The 21,310-nt window shown below is 40.8% G+C and overlaps 1 protein-coding gene across 5 annotated transcripts in view; it reads left to right on the top strand.

The window, feature by feature from the left end:
• Window positions 1–21,310, top strand: part of BTBD9 (BTB domain containing 9) — a 157,350-nt gene continuing 136,040 nt past the window's right edge. The window contains exons 1-6 of one of the 5 annotated variants that reach the window (XM_083732478.1): window positions 1–76; window positions 11,578–11,789; window positions 13,535–13,898; window positions 16,717–16,981; window positions 18,219–18,438; window positions 19,909–20,028. In XM_083732478.1, the coding sequence (XP_083588604.1) occupies window positions 11,605–11,789; window positions 13,535–13,898; window positions 16,717–16,981; window positions 18,219–18,438; window positions 19,909–20,028 (1,154 nt within the window). In that variant the 5' untranslated portion in view covers window positions 1–76; window positions 11,578–11,604. Of the gene's footprint in view, window positions 77–2,164; window positions 2,253–4,589; window positions 4,697–5,793; window positions 6,270–6,386; window positions 6,582–11,577; window positions 11,790–13,534; window positions 13,899–16,716; window positions 16,982–18,218; window positions 18,439–19,908; window positions 20,029–21,310 lie in introns of those variants that run through there. The other 4 variants (XM_083732476.1, XM_083732475.1, XM_083732479.1 and 1 more) reach the window with 4 other exon arrangements.

Here is a 21,310-nt window from a genome sequence, read left to right as displayed (position 1 = left end):
TTGTTTTTTCAGCAGCTTCTATGTGACCACTGTTGTAAGTCAATTAGTGTGTGATTTCTTCAATGCAGATTTTTTTGTAAGTTTTGTTTTGCTGCTTAATACTGAAGTCTGAAAATCTAGTGTCCATTGCAATTAATTAATGACTTGTGAGGAGAAAGCTTTCTCTTAAGCTAGCATTTGCATTAGCTCCCTGGATTTGTGTTAAATTCACTTGACTTTTGCCCATTGCTTTAGTGTTTGCACTTCAAATATAACTACTGTACATTAATTGTGATAGCAGTAGGATAGGCAGTTCAATCACATTAATGTTTCACAAGTAAGATCTACCTCATTTTTTGAATTGTTTGTCTACTTTAGTATTGCCATGATGTTGACCAAAGTGTGTGTGCCTGTTGTAGAAGTGCTGGATTTGTTGCATCTGTTTCTAAGGGTTAACTCAAGTGACATTATGTAGGGGTTTTTTTAGGTAGTGCAGATGTGGCTTGACCTGAGATTTATTGATTAAGAGTGTCAATTGGCTATATCAGCCCTGGCTCTGGAATTTTTTGCAAATCCACCAAAATCCACAACCTTTGGTTGTGTTTTAGATAACACCGTGCAAGAATAAAAATAATAAGAGAGAGAGGCCCCATCAGCTGAGCCAAAAGACTTGTTCTGAGAATATGGAAGACCTTTGGATATTAAAATATTGTTTAAGGGGAATCAGACATTTTGTTATGTACATAGATTTGTCTATGTAATATAGCCATTACAAAAATGTATGTCCATTAACAGTCATTCAAAGCTAGTTTCACTGGTTCACCCCAAATACCTGTGAAATAAGATTGTTTGTACTTGATGGTGGAAACCCATCAGAATCTCTCCCATCCACACTTCCAGGGGTTGTGTGCTAAGTGGGACATTTTACTGAGGTCATTAATTAGATCTGTTCACCAAAGGAGTAAAGTTAAAAGTGATTCAGCCTAAGGGGTTGTAAGTTGAGGAGGAGGAGGAGGAGGAGGAGGAGGAGGAGGAGGAGGAGAAGAAGAAGAAGAAGAAGAAGAAGAAGAAGAAGAAGAAGAAGAAGAAGAAGGAGGAGGAGGAGGAGGAGGAGGAGGAGGAGGAGGAGGAGGAGGAGGAGGAGGAGTTTGGATTTGATATCCTGCTTTATCACTACCTGAAGGAGTCTCAAAGCGGCTAAAATTCTCCTTTCCCTTCCTCCCCCACAACAAACACTCTGTGAGGTGAGTGGGGCTGAGAGACTTCAGAGAAGTGTGACTGGCCCAAGGTCACCCAGCAGCTGCATATGGAGGAGCGGGGAAGCGAACCCGGTTCACCAGATTACAATTCCACCGCTCTTAAGCACTACACCACACTGGCCATGAGTTAGGTGTTATGTAGCTGACAGGTTGAGACAGGGAAGCTCTTTAAAGGGGTGTCTGGATCAATTTCAATATGGGATCCATTAGACTTATCAGAAAAAACTATAGCTCTGCTATGGAGAGCCTCAGTAGCAAGAATGAGATTGATAGAATAAATGCTTTAATGTTTTAAAATACATCAATACTTTCATAGAGTGTGCGCATGTAAATAAATGGACATATCTGCATGTTTATGGATATACTGGGTGGTTTTTAGAGCTAGTCCTACTCAAGAGTAGACCCCTTGAAGTTAATGGGCATGATTAAGGTTCCTTAATTATAGTTGGTCCACTCTAAGTAGGAGTTAGTTGAGTACAGCCCATTTAGAGTTGGAATAAAAATTATTTTTGGTATGCTGCCTCATGGACTTGCTTCCTAACATTGTTAGGGAGAAGCCTTCATCTGTCTAATGAAGAAAGAAGCTTCTAATGTGCAGAGAAGTAATCGCAAACTAGGATTCATAAAAGAGTCACTCCTAAATTTCACATGACATGTCTGTTTAATCTCTTAGCAGATGAGAAATATACAGAAGACAGGAACATAGTTTTTGTTGCCATCTGGAATTGTAAAACTGGTTGTGTGTGAGAGTGACAGGCACCTGGCAGATTGCTGTATATGTAGCTGCTGCATGTTGGGTCACAAGCTGCGAATGCCCGAGTTAGAAGGAAAGTGTTTGCATATTTGAGTGTGTACTTGCACTGAGCTTCTACACTGGCTTAGTGCTATATTTGAACTTGGAGACGTTCCTGCTGCTGGAAAGCTTTCACATGTCCAGTACTTTATGACTTGTGGTGCATACATTCACTTTCAAGTTTAGAAGTAAAATGGAGTGCAGTTGGTGACGCAGGAAAGGTAGGACATGCCATTTATGAAGGGGCCTTAATTAATTTAGCCCGGGCTAAGTGTTTTAAAGATTTATTTTGCTTCTTTGCAGGTGGGGGGGTTAGGTCTCCAGTATTCTGTGGTGTTAGTGAAAGGAGGGTATTGCAGAGACTGAAAACGAAACTCAAGTACAAACTGAACTAGAGGGGGCAGAGTTTGTACTGGGCTAGATGTTCTGAATGAGGGTCTCTGTATAACAAACGAGGGTACCTTCATTTTCCCTACTGCCAACACTGAGGACCATCTTACCCAGAAGGGAGAGATCACTGAACACACACCAGCTAACATAAATTGAAATGCATTTCACTTCTCTCTCTGGCCTAATTTTTATAAGATGTGGGCCACCGTGAAAACAATTTTAATTTTATACTCAAATGGGCCCGTGATTGTATGTGCCTTTCTGCATTTAAACATGAATAGGCTGATGTGGAAAGCTTACATGCCCTCACTGGGCACTTCTGAGGCTCCAGCAGCTGGGCAAGGGAGGTGGGGCTTGGGCTTGGGCTGGAGCTTAGAGGCTGAGACCAGGGATGACAGCAGCCCCAGCCTGCACACTGCCCTCTCATCTGCTCGCCTAGATGCCAGCAGTGATAGCGGTTAAGTCCCCACAGTGGCAAGGGGCTCATGGGTCCATGCCAAGGCTGCCAGAAGGGAGGAGAGGAGGGAGGGCGCCCCAGAAGAGGAGGAGGTAGGTGGGGAAGCGGGAGCCTTACCTTTGCTTTCACACAGCAGCAGCAGCTGCAGTGGAGGCTGGGGTGGCTCAGCCCAAATTTTGGGGGACCAAAAGGGTCTTGGCCTCTTAGAGTTAGCACCTATGCTTGTGCCCAAACGTCTTCTTGGTGATGCTACTGGGACTGTCTTCCCACAGGCCAGTGTCACCAGTATCTCTTTTCTTTGATTTCCTCCCCCTCCCCCCAGGATAGACAGGTTCAATAAAGTAAATATGTGTGTCATGCTCATGCCCTTTGGGGAGGTAGCTCTGGTTTGCATGCCATCAGTTTCAAGGATTAGAAAAAAGGATGCCCTGCTTGTGTTTTATACCAGCTGCTGTGAGTAATTCAATTGCTGGTTTGAATGTTTTTAGGGTTTTTCAGTGCTCAGAACTTGTAAAAACATAACTTGTTTTTCCTCATATTTGTCCTTGTTGCTCTCATTAGATCCTCATAGAACAGTCAGCAAAAGCTATGATAACATCTCTCAGCGGGCGGGGTGCCTTTAGGCTTTGGTCCTAGGCTACAGTAGGGCCTTTCCATATCTGTCGTGTTACACATTTCTGGAAGCAGGCTCTTCTGCCATTCAATAAGAAAACCCACTTGTTTGTTAAAACTCCCAAGTGAATATTTGGCATTTGGGCCTCTTTTCTTGGCCATAAAGATTTAACTAGAAGTTTTCTTGTGGCTATTTAATAAGAATTTTGTCAGAATGGCAGAGGCCCAAGTCCATAGCCGCTTTGGCTTCTACATTCACTTTCTGACAGTGTTTTTTTTGTTTTGTTTTGTGTGTGTGTGTGTTTTCATGTAGGGTTGGCAGGTGTCTGTCTCAGGAGACAATGGAAGTGTGTGCTTTCATGGGTGAAGGCTGTTAAGAGAGTTATAGAGGAGGCCATGGCGAAAACGAGATATGATGGCGTCTGGTAGATGCACCATGGCGATTGTCCTTTCTGCGCTCTTCCTGGTGGTGCCTCCTCCTCTGGTCACTGCTGTGGCTACAGGACATGACCGCCAGTTTCCATGCACTGCAATCATCTGCAAGGAATTCCCACAAGGCCGGGTTGGTGCTGGCAGCCTTCATGCTATGTTTGCAGAAATTTTGCAATGCAAGTTGTTCTGGGGCCTGAAACCAGCTCCCTGTAGAGCAGAGGCTCTTAGGCCTCTGCCATTCTGCCAAAATCCTTATTTTATTTTATTTTTTAAAAGTATCCCAGGAAAACTTTTTTTAAAAAATGCACGTAAATCTGCTGTTTCTTCTTTCTTCTGTATTTTCTTTTCTTTTTTCTTGTTTTTTCTTTAATTTTCTTTTTGTAGTATGAGATTGTAAATTCTTTGTAAATGTGTGTAATTTAAATTAATAAAGATTATTAAAAATAAAATAAAAAAGTATCCCAGGAAAACACATAGCTATAAGTAAATAAATGGAAACAGACTGAGTGTTTGGAAACCATCTATACACTTTTTCCAGAACTGAATCTCCACGTAAGTTTGTGTCTTTGGCCCAACCAGGTATGAAGGATCCCCGCGCAACCCTTCTAGCCTTTTTAGTATCTCGCTGAAGCACTCCTGCGCTCTGCTACGGACGTCAGCGCGCAGGGCCGGCGGGAGCGTCGTTGCTAGGTGACGTCAGCACGCCGGCCGACGCGCGGACGCGACAGCCGGTGTAGGAGGGGGGAGGGGGCCGCGCTCGAGCTCGCCAGCCCGGTAAGTGTGGCGGAGGGATGAGGGGGCTGGACTGGGCTGCCTGCGCCCTGCGCCGTCTCGCTCGGGCCGGCGGGTGGGGGGACCCTTGAGGTGCGGGGCCCGGTTTCCCTCCCCTTCCCCGCCGCCCCACCCCCCACCGGTCCGGTGCTTGGGGAAGTGGGGCGGGGTGGGAGCCTGCCCATTCCCTGGGTATTGGTGCGTTTCTCTCTATTGGGGTCGTTGGGGAAAGAGGCAGAGAAACGTAAGGCCGGGATTGTGGGCGGTGGACGCGCCGCCTGCCTTTCGCTCGCGGCCCACGGTGGCCTCGCGACAAGATGGGCGGTGCGGTGGGTGGGCGCACCTGGCGTTGCACGAGGTGGCGGGGCTGCCCCTGACCTTGCAGTCCTCCCCGCCTCCCGGATACGGGGCAGGTCTTCTTGGACCCTTCTTGTGGGTGAGAAAGTATGCTTTTGAGGGTTTTCACAGCGACAGGCAGGCCTCTTATCTGAGGATGCTCTGGACACCTGTCTTTGAAGCCCAAACCTTTACTTTTTATTTTTAACAGGAATTGGGTGCGGTTCTAGCTGCCTGTAGCTGCTTTCTTCGGGTGCTGACAAAAAATTAGCAGTAGGCTCCCGGGGTTTGCCAAGGAAGGGCTTGCTTCTGCATAGCCGTGGGTAGGATTGCAGACTTAGACCCTTTTCCCTCCTTGCGGTTTGTGCTAATGATAATGATAATAATGATTATATATATGTGCCACTCATCTGACTGGGTTGCCCCAGCCACTCTGGGTGACTACCAACAAAAAATAGTACAGTAAAAGAAAAGTACCACAAGAACAGTGTTGTTCTTGGGTTGGGAATTGTATCTGTGCTAGTTGCTGGAGAGGCTTTTCTGTGGTGGCTCCTGGACTTTGGAATGCTCTCTTCAGGGAGGTTTGACTGGCACCGTAGCTACAATCTTTTTGGCATAAGGTTAAGCCGTTTTTAATCAGCTGAGCTTTTGGTTTTATATTATTTATTTTTATTTGCTATATTTATATCCCATTTTTCCTCCAAGGAGCTCAAGACTGCATATAGGCTCCTCTCTGTTGTAACATCACTGTGTGATAGGCTTAGACTGAGAGACTGGTCCAGGGTAACCAAGTGATGCTCATAGCTGAGAGATGATTTCGACCGTTGGCTCCCCAGTCCTATAACTTGTATGAAGATGCTGTAGTGTCTTGTTATATTATGTGTTTGTTAATAATAGTAATTATTATTATTATTTTATTTGTACCCCATCCATCTGACTGGGTTGCCTCAGCCATATATAAAATGTAACAAAACATGAAACATTAGAAAACTTCCCTATATAGGGAACCTTTCGAAAGGTTGTAGATTTAGTTTTCTCCTTGACATCTGATGGGAGGGCGTTCCACAGGGTGGGCACCACGACCGAGAAGGCCCTCTGCCTCGTTCCCTGTAACTTCACTTCTCACAGTGAGGGAACTGCCAGAAGGCCCTTGGTGCTGGATTTCAGTGTCCTGGCTGAATGACAGAGGTGGAGACACTCCTTCCGGTATACAGGGCTGAGGCCGTTTAGGGCTTTAAAGGTCAGCACCAACACTTTGAATTGTGCTTATTGGAACCCACTGGGTGGAGGATGGTTTAATATATTTTTTTAAATAAAACTTTTTGAAACTAATGTTTTGCTTGCACAGATTCCTTATTGCTTCTGTTACCAACTTCAGTATGGAGCAGGGCTTTCTGCTTTTTCTATAACTGTCTAGAAGTGCAATGACAAACCAAGATATAAAAGTGAAACTAAATTAGGAGGGCAAGAAGGCAGTACAGGACATGCTTGAATTTGTTCCAGCTCATCCACACAATGCTTAACTGTGGTTTAGTGTGTCAACACGATCATTGTAAGTAACTATACTACAAATTGTGCACAAATTGCTTCAGTCTGGATGCATTGAAACTGCATCAGAGTAGTGAATTTGTAATTTTGTTGTTGTCATTACCTCCACCTGTCAGTGTTTCTATCTTGGAAATCGTAGATACTTACAATGTGGTGTTCCATTTTCCAGGTTGTGCAGAGATTTCAATTCTGAAAGCCACAATCTCAGATATTTTACAAATAGACCCAAAGTTACCAGCTGTAGAGCACCTGTGTAATTTTCATTAGAACGCCATCTTTCATGTATTCCGGTTGTATATTTAGTGGCATCTACTTTGCATCTGTTTCAGTTATTTGTACAGGTTTCTTGTTTTCCATGTATAAGACTGATTTGTAATAATTTGGTTATTATAATAGTTTCTGAAAGGAGTTATTTACATAATTACCATTTTGAATCTCTTAATTGCTTGTCTTCCTTTTGTTGCATTTGAATCCAAGCTGTCATGACAGTTTTTCATATGCATATGTGAACACAGTGCATATGGACTCTTTGCCGTAACAGAATTATCATTGCATGCACTTTTTTATTTAGATTTACAACTTGTGTAAAGCTTAATGACTTGCGTGAAGAAACAAACCAAGCACTCCCTCCTCCTGTATAAACGATCATCAATTTGATGTTTTTCTTGTTTTTCTGTATGTGCTTTTAGTCTGTATGTTGCCTTTGTGATATTGTATATGAAAGTGTGGTTTATAAATATTTAAATTAAATAAATTGAAAATTTCTGACCCATTCATAACCCTGAGCTCTAAATGGACATTTAAAAATAGCTATACACTCAAAGCAGTATTCATTGGTTCTTTCTCTGTTCATTTTATCCTCAAAGAAATCTTGTATAGAACTTTTTGTTCAGAATGCTGAACAACATAATAAATCCAGGTTAAGTACCTATGGTTTAACTTAGCAATTGCATTTGGACTGCCTGCATGGTATGTTTTGGGCCTAATATCTTCTGTAAGGTAGATCAACATGATTCTTTCCAGGTGGCAGATACAGGCTTAAAATCAGCAAGTGAGGTTAGGGTGGAGGTAGATTTGAACTTCTTCAGTTATTTTAGGCACTATGCTGCATGAACTCTCCTTTTTGCAGTAACTAGATAGACCGAAACAGACAAACAGGGCTTGGCAATTAAAATGAGTCAAAGAAACGAAAATAAAAGCAGACAGAAGTCTTTCAAAGGTGCCACTCCCTTTTATAGTACTTTCTGCACTTATGATTATAATACTTAGTTTTGTTTTGGCCTCTGGTACTCATCAGGTGCTTTTCAGACCAGGGCACATGGCAGTGCTTAGGGACCGAAGCTACAATGATCCCTATTGCTTTCCCAACTCAAGTTGTGGAGCTCTGGAACTTCCTCCTGCTCAGACAGCTACACTATCCTTGAGTAGTGCATCAGGTAGTGCTGGTGGGCCCTCCTGAGACCTTGGGCAGCTGCCCAGTGCTGCTGACACACACCTCCACAACAACCCTGCCTTAGTCATGCACACTTAAAATCCTCAGTTACACAAACTCAGAGTTTTCCAAACTTTTCATGTTGGTGACACACTTTTTAGACATGCATCATTTTGCGACCCAGTAATTCAATTTTAGAGGGATGCGGGTGGCACTGTGGGTTAAACCACAGAGCCTAGGGCTTGCTGATCAGAAGGTTGGCTGTTCAAATCCCCGCGACGGGGTGAGCTCCTGTTGCTCAGTCCCTGCTCCTGCCAGCCTAGCAGTTCAAAAGCATGTCAAAGTGCAAGTAGATAAATAGGTACCGCTCCGGCAGGAAGGTAAACGGCGTTTCCGTGCACTGCTCTGGTTCGCCAGAAGCCATGCTGGCCACATGACCCGGAAAGCTGTACGCCGGCTCCCTCGGCCAATAAAGCGAGATGAGCGCCGCAACCCCAGAGTCAGTCACGACTGGACCTAATGGTCAGGGGTCACTTTACCTTAATTCAATTTTACTAGCAAACCGGAGGTTAAACTAACCTCTTTCCAGCCTCAGGAGGAGTGTGGGGAGTGTTTGCACGGCACACCTACACATTGTAGCTGACACACTAATGTGTCGTGATACAGTTTTGAAAGCTGTGCTCTAAGTCATTTTCCTGTTGTTCAATAGTTTATCCTGTAAGATTTGCTGTTCCTACTTGCTGACATGACACAAATTCTGTTCCACAAATACCTTTGGACAGCTCAACATGAATCTGATTTAATTTTATTCTGTATATATGTGTATTTAAAATTCAATTTACGTTTATATCTTTTCCTTCTCCCAAGGACCTCAAGGTATTTTGCACTGAGCTATTCATCTTAGCCTCAGAATTACCTGTGAGTTAGGGGAGAGGAATGCATGTTTGAGTGGTGGAGATAAACTGGATCAAGGTATCTGCTTCATGCCTTGAGTAGGAATTTAAATCCAGATCTTCCTCAGTTCACATCCAGCATGGTATTCATTGTGCAACACTGGTTCTTAGTTATTAAAAACTTATATTCTGCCTTTTGAACCAGGAAATTTGGAAAGGGGACTCACAGATACACATTAAAACAACAAAAATGCATTAAACAAAAACAATGAAAGCCAACTAAAAATTCCTGCAATAAACAGCAGAAAAACTTACCAAAAGCAGCCAAGGCTTATGAAAAAGTGTAGTGTTAATTTGGCATCAACCTTCCTGGGTAGAAGGGGAGGAGTTGCACAGTCCTTTTGTCACATTTGGAAAGACATGCATACATACATGCATACATAATTTTATTTGTATACTGCCTTTCCACAATTCAAACCATGCTCAAGGCAGCTTACAACATGAAAAAATACAAAACTACAACATGCTTGATGTTTTTATTATGTTTTTTAGAGATGTTGTAAGCCTCCCAGAGTGGTTGGGGAAACCCAGCCAAATGGTTGGGGTATTACAGTAATAATAATAATAATAGCCATAATCAATTAAATATTAAAAAATACACAACCAAACTGAATGATTTCCACATAAATTACATCAATATCTAATTACAGATAGGTAGCCGTGTTGGTCTGCCATAGTCAAAACAAAATAAAATTCCTTCCAGTAGCACCTTAAAGACCAACTAAGTTAGTTCTTGGTATGAGCTTACGTGTGCATGCACACGTAAGCTCATACCAAGAACTAACTTAGTTGGTCTTTAAGGTGCTACTGGAAGGAATTTTTTTTGTTTTATCAATATCTAAAATGAAGATACAAAAAATCAACAGCAGCAGCCCCCCTCCACAACAACAGCAAAACCCCCAAACATCTCAGCCCAATAATCTGTTCAGCAGCTTCAAGTTTTGCAGCTGGAATCAGTCCAGGCCCCACACTCCCAGGCCATGTGGGAAAAGGCCTGCAAAGCAGGGAACAGATCTTCTAGTACCCTGTCTTGGGTAGCCCTCTCCTGTGATCTAGAGTTGGGCTCCTGAGGAAGTTATAAAAGTAGGGGTGGGATACTTGTGGTTCTCCTAGTGGTGTTGGATTTCAGCTCTCAACAACCTTAGTCAGCTGGCCAGTGTTGGGAGGAAAAATGGGGAGTTTTAGTCCAGCAACATTTGAAGAGCCACAAGTTTTCCTCCGGCAACGTAGATGTGTGATTGAATTCAAAGGAAAGACAGCTTCCCTGTGGCTCATCCCAGTGAACATTCTGTGGTTGCATTCTGAACCATTTGTAGTTTCTGAGAAATAGCAATTCAGATTTCACAACAGTCAGATTGAGAAGTGGCTGAAAGATGAACGGCCATCTGCTGAACTCTTGGCTCTAGTGAGTCTGGAAGTGGGTAGAGCTCACCTCTCAAGTACTGGCATCGCTGCAAAGTTAGAGAACAGGGCAAAGTGTGTTTGGCTTTTTAGTAGCTCTTGAAATAGTTGACTCTAAAAATGTTTGGTATATTTTGTATCACTTAGATTAATTTTCTGAAAACGGTTTCACCTGGTATTTTTAGAACCCCTATTACTGTTTTGCCTTCAGTTTCTATCCCTGCAAGTGCAGGGGTTGCCAGAAACCTCATCTTCCACATGAACATTGGCTCTAGTTGCATGTACAATATAGTAAAAGCCATATTAAAAAGTTAAAATCTATTGTTTTCACACACTCGCTCTCTCATACACACAATTTTTGTGTAATGAAGAAATACAAGGTATGAGAGAAAAATATTTAAATAGCTATTCTAGATGTTCCAAAACTTTATAATTTATTTAAATGTGCATGGTACTCTATCCTCCCCAAAGTGGGTGCTAAAAATAAAAGAAGCTTCAAATTATGCACCGTGTGGGTATCATGAACTGAGCGAAGTAGCTAAAGCATATGTTTTGCAAATGCCATGTCTCCCCTTGAGAAGTCTTTTAGGCTTTGCAAGTAAAGAGCAGAAGGTTTATCTTTCCACAAAAGCCTCTTCAGTCTGAAAGCACACTGGGCATTGATACTTTCCCGGGAGAGCTTTTCAAGGACTTAATAGTATATCTGTCTTATAAAACATGATTCGTTGAAAAGGCTTCCTATATTAATAATTGAAAATCACTGTGATCTCAGTTTTGGAGAGTTAATCAGGCTCCTGTGAGAATAGGTCATAAATACTAATATTCTCGCTAATTATGGATGAAAACTCTTGGTGTAGATTTCAATATTTAATTTGAGCACTGCTATATGGTTCCTAATTGATTTGCCCTGGTTACAGAATCAATTTTAACTTGTACAGAGCATTATAATTAGTGAGTTGGCTGACTGTGTGGAAACCCTACAACATAATGATTTTCTTCTAATTTGCTTTATAAGGGCTTGTTTATTTGGAGCAGTTAGATTGGCAGTGTTACATTCTGACATCTGCTTTCATTAAACCTGGGATTTTCCTGTAGCCAAACAATGTTTGTATCAATCAGTTGATGAAAGGATGGTTCCATGTACATCACTTAACTTTAAAATAACTTTTAGAGGAGAGTCCCTCTTTCATATTATTTATGCTTTATTTTTATAGGTGTAGGATATATCACCCTCCTGCAAGATGAGTAACAGCCATCCACTCCGTCCCTACACAGCAGTAGGTGAAATAGACCATGTTCACATTCTGTCCGATCATGTTGGTGTTCTGATGAATGGGGAGGAGTATAGTGATGTTACCTTTATAGTGGAAAAGAAACGTTTTCCTGCACACAGAGTGATTCTGGCAGCGAGGTGCCAATATTTCAGGTGAGGTATAACTTCTTACTTCTTATCAGATATACTTAGAGCTTCTGGTTAAGCAAGATAAAATAGAAACTACTAAAAGTAAACTGATTTCATCTGCTCAGTGCATGTGAGCTTTCTGAACACCTATTATGGTACACTGTTTTTAACTGTGAGATAATACTTATATTATGCTGTCATATCTTGACCTTCACTGCATAGGTACCCAGAATGGATGTTGGTTGTTAAAGTCCTAAAATTCAGGATATTCACACACTATACATGCTTTCCCCCAGGAAACATTGTTACTATGAAGTGCGGTAAAATGTATTACATTTCATACAACGTGAGATAGAATTATGTCGTTGGATGTGAGATTTCACATTTTATTTGTTCCTTGCTTATCTTTTGAAATAGAGTTTTATGCTTTCTCCTACAGTTGTGAAAAGCAACTCTGTCTTCCTTTCAACCCACTCCACCTCCCAACATTTGCTTTGTGTTCTGCCTGGTGGTAGATGAAATTTAGGCAAGCAATTTGAAATTTTCTTACTGAACCTTAATCTATTCTCCTTTTGGGTAGGTGCGATTGCCTTAACCATAGTTTATGGTTAAGTCCCTGATAAAATCCCAGACAAATTTCTATTCATTATCTATTTTTAGAAAGATCTAAAATCTCATAGTAAGATTATCTTAAAAAGAAATTTACGTTGGATGAAATCCAGTGTTCCACAAGCAGACTTCTGCTTCCTCTCCTCCCTCTCCATATTGCAGATGCCATACACTCACCAAATCCACACTGGAGTGTTCCCCCATACCACTGTGTGAGTAGAAGTCTGTTCTGCTCATGGGCAGCCACAGCTGGGTAGCACCCAATATTTCTTTTTGTGTGTGTATTTGAGCAGATATAGTTCTTAAGGTTGATTTCAGCTGATGTTTTCTGATGATAGTGGAATGGCAGAGTGTTACCTGAATAACTGCCTCTTCTGCATGGACTTGGCCAAACCGTAAGATCAGCTTTGTTGGCGCATATCAGACGCTTACTACTGATTGGCAGCAGTTAAGAGGTCTGATAGACTCTCTCTGCTTTCAGTTGGTTTTTGAAAATATTTAGAGTTTGAATCTCCCTCCCAAATATACTGCTGGTGGTTGATTACAGTAATCTCAGAATATATAGCTTAGAAGAAAATAAGCTCTACCTTCTCTCTTCCTCCACATAATCATATGTGTGATGATGTAAAATAGTATACAACAGCATACTCTGTTTACCTGTTCGGTTTTCAGTATACTGCTACCCTTATCAAAATGATATAAAATGAGTGACCAACTGATTTCTATGGGTAAAGTTCAGGAAAGCACTGCTGATAGTATAATGTTATTGACTTCCAAGAACATCATGGTAAATACGATAGATACTGCACCTTCCATTTGATGTTTTACCGGACACTCTGTTGCAATTGTTGAATGAAACAATTTGTTCACTTCCTTTTGTGCAGTTGCTTCTGATAATCTGTTGTTAGTAAATTTCAGTTGAACTCTTGAATGTTTGTTCTAATATCTCATAGCAAGTGCTCAAATTCAAAGCTAAGGTCATAGTTTCTAACTTTAAGGACCAGCTATAATTTCCTTAAAATTGCATAGATTTAACTTGCAAATGAAATTATTGACAGTTGTGTGTGCCATATTCTACAGTATATGCTTCAAGTCTTACTTAAGGTCTCTCTTACCAGAATACAAGTTTTTTTACATTGTTTCTTTCTCCTTTTGTACAGAGCATTATTATATGGCGGAATGCGTGAATCTCAGCCTGAAGCAGAAATCCCTCTCCAAGACACCACTGCAGAGGCCTTTACAATGTTGTTAAAATATATTTACACAGGCCGTGCCACATTAAGAGATGAGAAGGAGGAGGTCCTATTAGACTTCCTGAGTTTAGCGCATAAATACGGATTCCCAGAACTGGAAGATTCCACCTCTGAGTATCTTTGCACCATCCTTAACATTCAGAACGTTTGCATGACTTACGATGTTGCTAGTCTGTATTTGCTTCCCAAACTTACATGTATGTGCTGCATGTTTATGGACAGAAATGCTCAAGAGGTGCTCTCCAGTGAAGGTTTTCTGTCACTTTCTAAGGTATGTATCAGTTTTTTAAGCTTTCAGTTAAAAAATAACACTCCCAATTTTATTTTTTATGTTTGTGTAAATGTTTTTGGAAATAGGACCCAAAAATCATTCCAGTATTCATGGAGTGCAATGTTCTATTCCATGTGTAGTTTTTTCCCCATTTTCTGTATATCTTGGATGAAGCTTGGTTGGAGTTCTTTGGGATAGTACCAAGACTCAGATCAGAGGGGAGACAGTAGTACTTCCACCAATTTTTTTTTTGTGATCTTCCTGTGGGCTTCCAATCGGAGTCCATGGGGATTCTTCACTGCTTGTGAATACCTTTTCCCGTGTATACACCTTTCTCTACCACATAAATGTCAGTCTTCCCCATCGGACCATCACAACTGTTTTGGCTGTGCCTCAACCACTCTGTCCCCTTCACAGAACTGTTTTTGAAAACATGAAGACAATACCTGAAAATAGCTCTCATGTTTGGAAGGTAGAGTTGCTATACTGTGTCAGTGGTAGACAACATGGTGCCCTGCATATGTTATTGGACTACAACTCCCATCAGCCCCAGACAGCATGGCAAATGGTAAATGATTATGGGAGTTGCAGTCCAATAACATCTGGAGGAGAAGAACAAAGCAGACTTTGGGGGCTGGAAACAAGCTACCTTTATATTGAATGAAACCTCTGGGACACACAATAACTTCCACAGTAAAAGAATTTCTGCCCCCTCCTGGAAATTTAATTATTAACATAATTGTCTCCATGATAAATAAAGGTAAAGTTGGTAATCAGCAGTTGGTTATTCTTTGCTTACTAGTATAATATCACTGTTTATAATGCTGCCTAGCCTTAATATATATATTGTAAAAAGAGGAGAGATAAAATTGACAAATCCACTGATTGTGGTAACAGAATTAGATGCAGTGCAGTGATTCTTAGAACCTTTTCTTAATGGAAAAGTCAATTATACAAAAGACTTGATTAGATCAGAAAAGAATCAATATGTTGCCGAAAATTAAAGGAGAAGCCCAAGGAGACAGGTTAATAATTAATATCATGTAGGTTTGTAAGTCATTCTGCATCCTTGTAAGGTGGCTAAGGTTAGCACTCAAACCTTGATTTTTAACATGTAGTAAAAGTCTGAAGTGGGACACAGGTGGCGCTGTGGGTTAAAGCCTCAGCGCCTAGGACTTGCCGATCGAAAGGTCGGCGGTTCGAATCCCTGCGGCGGGGTGCGCTCCCGCTGCTCGGTCCCAGCGCCTGCCAACCTAGCAGTTCGAAAGCACCTCCAGGTGCAAGTAGATAAATAGGGACCGCTTACCAGCGGGAAGGTAAACGGTGTTTCCGTGTGCGGCTCTGGCTCGCCAGATGCAGCTTTGTCACGCTGGCCACGTGACCCGGAAGTGTCTCCGGACAGCGCTGGCCCCTGGCCTCTTAAGTGAGATGGGCGCACAACCCCAGAGTCTGTCAAGACTGGCCCGTACGGGCAGGGGTACCTTTACCTTTTACCTAAAAGTCTGAAGCTGTTTTGAAGCTGTTCTGAAGATGATGCTATATTGTTGATTCTTTGAACACAGCTCTGCCTAACACTCTCTTAGGAGATAACTTTGAATATATTGTTTAGTATAGGAAACAAGCATCTTCAAATGTAGTTTCATCTGTTTAAAGAGACATTTCATACACCTGATGCTGAAGGTGCCCAGAAGATAAGAAAATGTGCTAGTATTATGTTCTTCTGTTCTCTGCTTTTGATACCATTGCACTGTGCTCTTACATTTTTGGTGTTTGTGGTTCTGTCTAAATTAGGGCACAGTAAGCCTGCAAACTTCACAGGGGTTATATTTCAGGGATCATTCCTAAAGCCAAAATCACATATAGTCAAAACACATTGCATTCAATGGTAGGTGGGATTTTGAAAGTCTTTTTACTTCCCAGTATCTGCTCCCTTTTAACCTTCTTCTTAATTTGTAATTTTTATTTTGCAAGCACACAAAGCTGAATGCACACCAGATAAATACACATAAGTTGTGGGCTTACTGTATATATAGGGTAGGCCCTACCTTTTAGTCAGATTACAAATATTATCACAGTGCTTTATTTAGAATTTGCTGATTTTTTTAGTGGGGAAACTTTGATCATAAGTCTGCATCTTTGGCTGCGAAGTTTTACCCATATCTTATAAGTTATATATCAGATATGAGTAAAGAATGGTGAATACTAGTCAATAAATAACGTTAGCTTTCCTGAATTGTTGAGAAAGATGTTGTGTGCTTCCCCTACCCTCTCCTCTTCCCACATACTTGTGAGAAGTTTCTTCAATCATATCTTGTGCCATCTGGACCTAGATCTGTGGTGGTGGGTTCGGGTCGCTTGGTGAAGACATGGGATAAGGGCTTCTTGTAGTGGGACCCTGCCCTGTAGGCTTCTCTCCCTCTGAAGGCATTGATGCCCACTATATTATTGGGCTTCTGGCTCCAGTTTAAGACACATTTGTTGACCTGGGCCTTTGGTGGAATTGATCAGATTATTTAAAGTGTGAGGGTTATTATGAATTAATGTTGTATTTAATATTGTAATGATCTTTGAATTTTTACTTATTGGGCTTTATTTTATGGGTTGTTTTAGTTAACCTTTTGTAAACTACCCTAGGATCAGAATTTCATTGTGGACATAATAGTTTCTATGGTAAATAAAAGTAAGGTTTGTGATAAGCAAACTTGTGATGAAAGGTGGCTCCAGTGGCCACTTGTGTGTGTGAACTGTGGGATGCCAGGGAGTCCAGCTGTGTTTGGTTTTCAAATTGTATTTACATTAATCTTTCCTTGTTTCTTAGCCAGCCCTTCTCAGTATTGTACTGAGGGATTCATTTGCAGCACCTGAGAAGGATATTTTCCAAGCTTTGATGAACTGGTGTAAACACAACCCAAAGGAAAATCATGCGGAAATCATGCAGGCAGTGCGCTTGCCACTGATGAGTTTGACAGAGCTCTTAAATGTTGTAAGGCCTTCTGGATTGCTGTCGCCTGATGCCATTTTGGATGCTATTAAAGTTCGATCTGAAAGTCGGGATATGGACCTCAACTATAGGGGCATGTTAAGTAAGCCTCCGTATTTCCAGGGAAATGACCCTATATGTTTTCTTATAATTAAAAACTTCCTTAGCGAACTATTGATGCTGAGTAAATGTTTACTAACAGAAATACAAAGCTATATAAGTGTTCACAAGGTTGTATAAGGTTATTTTGTTTACAGCAAATTGGTTGAATGGCAAAACACTCAGATCTACTGTGTTGTATTCAAAGGTTGCAAGAGTAGAAGACCACCTGTGCAACCAATATTTTTCTTTGTCTCTCCAGAAGTTGAGGGTGATGGTGAACAGTGTGGCTTGTGCCATGGAGTAGGGAGGGAAACATTGTTCATACTTGGTTTTGAGTATTTCTTCACTCATGTTGTAACCCATCCTCATGACACAGTATACTCTGTTCTGGAGGCACTGCTGAACAGGCACAAAAGAAGTTGGCAAGAGGGAGGAGATGAGGGGAAATAGCAGTAGTGTGAGTGTCCTGCTTGTGGGAACTTTGGTTACTTGCTTAAAAACACACTTGTCCCTAAAGATTCCTAAAATTCATTCTATCCTGAATATATCAGAAATATTGCACCTCCTTAAATTTAGACAGTTACAAGTCATAATAAATTAATGCCTTCCCTACTGCCCTCCTCTAAACTGACTGTCACGAGGAGGCTGCAAATCTGCAGTGGTACTCTTGAGCCACTTTTTAAATGATGTTGTTTTCCAAAGGAATTAGTATTTTGTGCGTCTTATATAAATATAAAGTTTACCAGTAATAGAAATATTTTTGAACACTTTGGACACAGCCCAGTAGAAATTAGCTATGACCAAGTCCACTTAAAATTAATGGGACATGTGATATTCCTGACCGTGTCCCATTTTATTGCTTCCAATGTGAGTTAATCATAAGTACCTTGTGTTGAATTGTTGTTTTGGTGAAAATAAGCAAATCTCTACACACACATATACACGTAGGGGGTCCTGCTTGTAGGGTTCCCATAGGCATCTGGCTGGCCAAATGTGAGAATAGGATGCTGGACTGAATGGACCACTGGCCTGACCCAGCAAGGTTCACCTTATCTTCTTAATGACAGGACAGTGCCTTTAACCAGTCACTAGACACTTTGTAATGTCATCCTTTTAGATACCTTCTGTTTTCTGCATGACTTTTTAATATCATTTGTTTCCACATTTTTGTAAATAAAGAGCATAATGTGCAAGAAGAGCATAATTTTAAAACATCATTTTTATTCCCATTCTTCCAGTACCAGGTGAGAACATTGCCACTATGAAATATGGAGCCCAGGTAGTGAAAGGGGAATTGAAATCTGCTTTGTTAGATGGAGACACACAGAATTATGATTTGGATCATGGATTTTCCCGACACCCCATTGATGATGACTGCCGTTCTGGTATTGAAATTAAATTGGGTCAGCCATCGATAATTAATCATATACGTATACTGCTATGGGATCGTGATAGCAGGTGAGTTCCAAGTCATACTCAGTTTACCAACCATGCCTTTTCTTAGGCTACTACAGGTTCACATCTATACATTAATATAATTACTTTAACAAAGCACTGGGAAACCACTAGTTTGCAGACCTAATGGGAGTCTTTATTTGGCCTTACCCCCAAGCTACACCTACCCCCCTTCACCTGATGTCATGTATGATTTCAGGTGTCTGGGGCAGTTAAAGCTGTGATTGCAAAGAAAGAATGGAAAACATTAATTATGGTCCCAATTATTTTTAGGCAAGCGGAGTTTACATTCAATGTCTCTTAAATTTGGCACCAAATGCACAGCCTGCTGGGATCAGCTCCTTCCAGGGAAGCTAATTGCTTTTGACAGAGATCTTCTCAAGTTGCAGAGCAGAGCAACTTGAGTTGTTAAAGTCGCCCATGACAAGTGATAATTACTGTAGTTTTCGCTCTATAAGACACACTTTTTCCCTCCTAAAAAGTAAGGGGAAATGTGTGTGCGTCTTATGGAGCAAATGCAGGCTGCGCGGCTATCCCAGAAGCCAGAACAGCTAGAGGGATCGCTGCACAGCGAAAGCAAGGATCCCTCTTTCTGTTCTATCTTCTGGGATTCAGAATATTTTTGTTTCTTGTTTTCCTCCTCCAAAAACTGGTATGGTGCATCTTATAGAGCGAAAAATACGTTAAGCCCACTGACCAAATCCTACAGCCTAACCCTGTGGGCAATAGGATTTGGTCAAGGACACATATTAATAGTAATAGCAGCATCAAGTATAAGAAAAACAATGATACTGTTGCAAATTGCAAGCTTCTAATAGAGCAGAATGATTAATTTGTAAAATAAGATAGCAGAGAGATGTATATAATATAGTGGATTAAAATAGGTGGTGTAATAGAGTTGAGAGTTGTTGACCAAAAACTGATGGAAAATGGTATATAACACAAAATAAACCTCCCTTTTCAGTCTCACTTTATTCTGTGCTGATGTTTATAGGCTGCTAAATCTTTCCTAAGCTGCTTTGCTGATGTTGTAGCAGGAATGACTACTATGGTTCAGGTTTAAATTTAGCCTATGCAATAGGAATACAAATTACTTTTTTATGACTTTAGGTGTGTTAAATGTCTGCATTTAATGTTCCATCATGTCTGAAGGAAGACTACTTCATTTTGTTGCGATTGTGAATTTTGCCATTAAAAAGATCTCAAAGTATTTTTAGCATGCAATTATATTTCAGTTTTGAGATGTACCTGTCATGCAAATATGTGTAAGAACTGTAGTCTTGGTTACATTAAAAGCTAATGCTTTGTTATATTGCCACTAAAGGTGTAATTTATTGAATATTTGGCTTTATGTTGTCTAGTGGAGTTCATGTGACCTTAACATAGTCAGTCACTAGGATACATAAGGTATACTGTATAAAGATGGTGCATTGATAATTTCAGTGTTTCAATTAATTAATTTGCTGTTCAAAGGTCTTACTCCTATTATATTGAGGTGTCCATGGACGAGCTAGACTGGATCCGTGTAATCGACCACTCCAGATATCTCTGTCGATCTTGGCAGAAGCTGTATTTTCCTGCCCGTGTCTGCAGGTTAGTGCACAATTTGATCACATCTATGCAGTTTGGTATTATTGTCTGTATCTCAGTTGTTCCGATTTGATTGCTTAGAGTTAGATGTCAAATTCCAGTGGTTGAGATAGCTGTGTGATAATGAGAGGCAAACTGTAGGCTTGAAAAACTGTTAATCCTCCCCCCTTTTATATGCAATCCTTTTTCTGCTAGTTTGTTTATCTACCTGGTCGTCTTCAAGTCCTAAGCATGATAGCTTTTTGTGTATATTGTAGGCATTGTAGAGAACAACTTGGCTTTGTAAGTATTTTATAACCCCAATCAATTATGAATGTTGTCCTTAAGTTTTGGAAAAGTGATGCTGAAAAGCCAAGAAGGAAAAATTTAGATTTTTTCTTGAATGCTCACCAGTTAATTGCAGTTTACCATTATATGTGATATATGTTAGTAATAGTTTGAATAGACCGGCTCTGAGTTTGACTCCCATTGGATACCACCCATTGATAATAAAATTGCTTAGCATGTAGTTATCTAACTTATAAACCTGTTTTAAGCACTTCTTGTTAAAAATAAAAAAATATTAAAGGTAGGCCCTTCCAGAGAATCAAGTACAATTTTGGACTGCATCACTTTGTTTCACCTGTAGAAGGTACTCTTTTTATTATTCAGGCAGCTGCAATTTAGCATCATAATATTAAATGAAAATGTCATTTTCCCCTTCAGTAAATTTCTGCAGTATTACAGGGATTGCAGTTGAGGCGGTGATAGTATGTGAGATGATCTCTGATTTGAAAAGCATTACTTTGTTTTTCCTCCCATTCCCTGGCCACTTTTTTTTTGGGGGGGGGGGATATCTTTTCCCCCTTTGGTATATATAAGATCCTGCAGAGGTTCACATAGTATTTTTTACATCTTGTTCTAATTCAGTGTGTGTGTGTGTGTGTGTGTGTGTGTATAACAAGCTTGTCCCAAGTATCAAGAAATAAAATTTCCAGGGGGTAAAACTATGAGAGATTCAGAAAGTAGCATGAATCACTTCAGGGATTGCAGTTCTCGGCTCTTTCCTTTGAAGTCCTCATGGGGTTAAGGATAGCAATTCAAATAAGCAGTAGCCTTAAAAACATAATACAAAGTTTAGTTTTTCAAAAGGAAAAGGTAAGTATCTTGTAAGAAACCAAGGATGAGTAATCCTTATATTTCTTTTCTCATAAACTTAAATTTGAATTACATTCCAACGCAACAAGTTGTTCATCCAGCAAGGGATAGCTTTTGGGAATGCAGTAGTTCAGGGGCAGTTGGAGAT

This window comes from Podarcis gaigeae, assembly GCF_964106915.1.
Source record: "Podarcis gaigeae genome assembly, chromosome: 3".
Taxonomy (NCBI): Eukaryota; Metazoa; Chordata; class Lepidosauria; order Squamata; family Lacertidae; genus Podarcis; species Podarcis gaigeae.
Note: the sequence above shows the minus strand (reverse complement) of the source record. Positions and strands in the feature narration are given on the sequence as shown.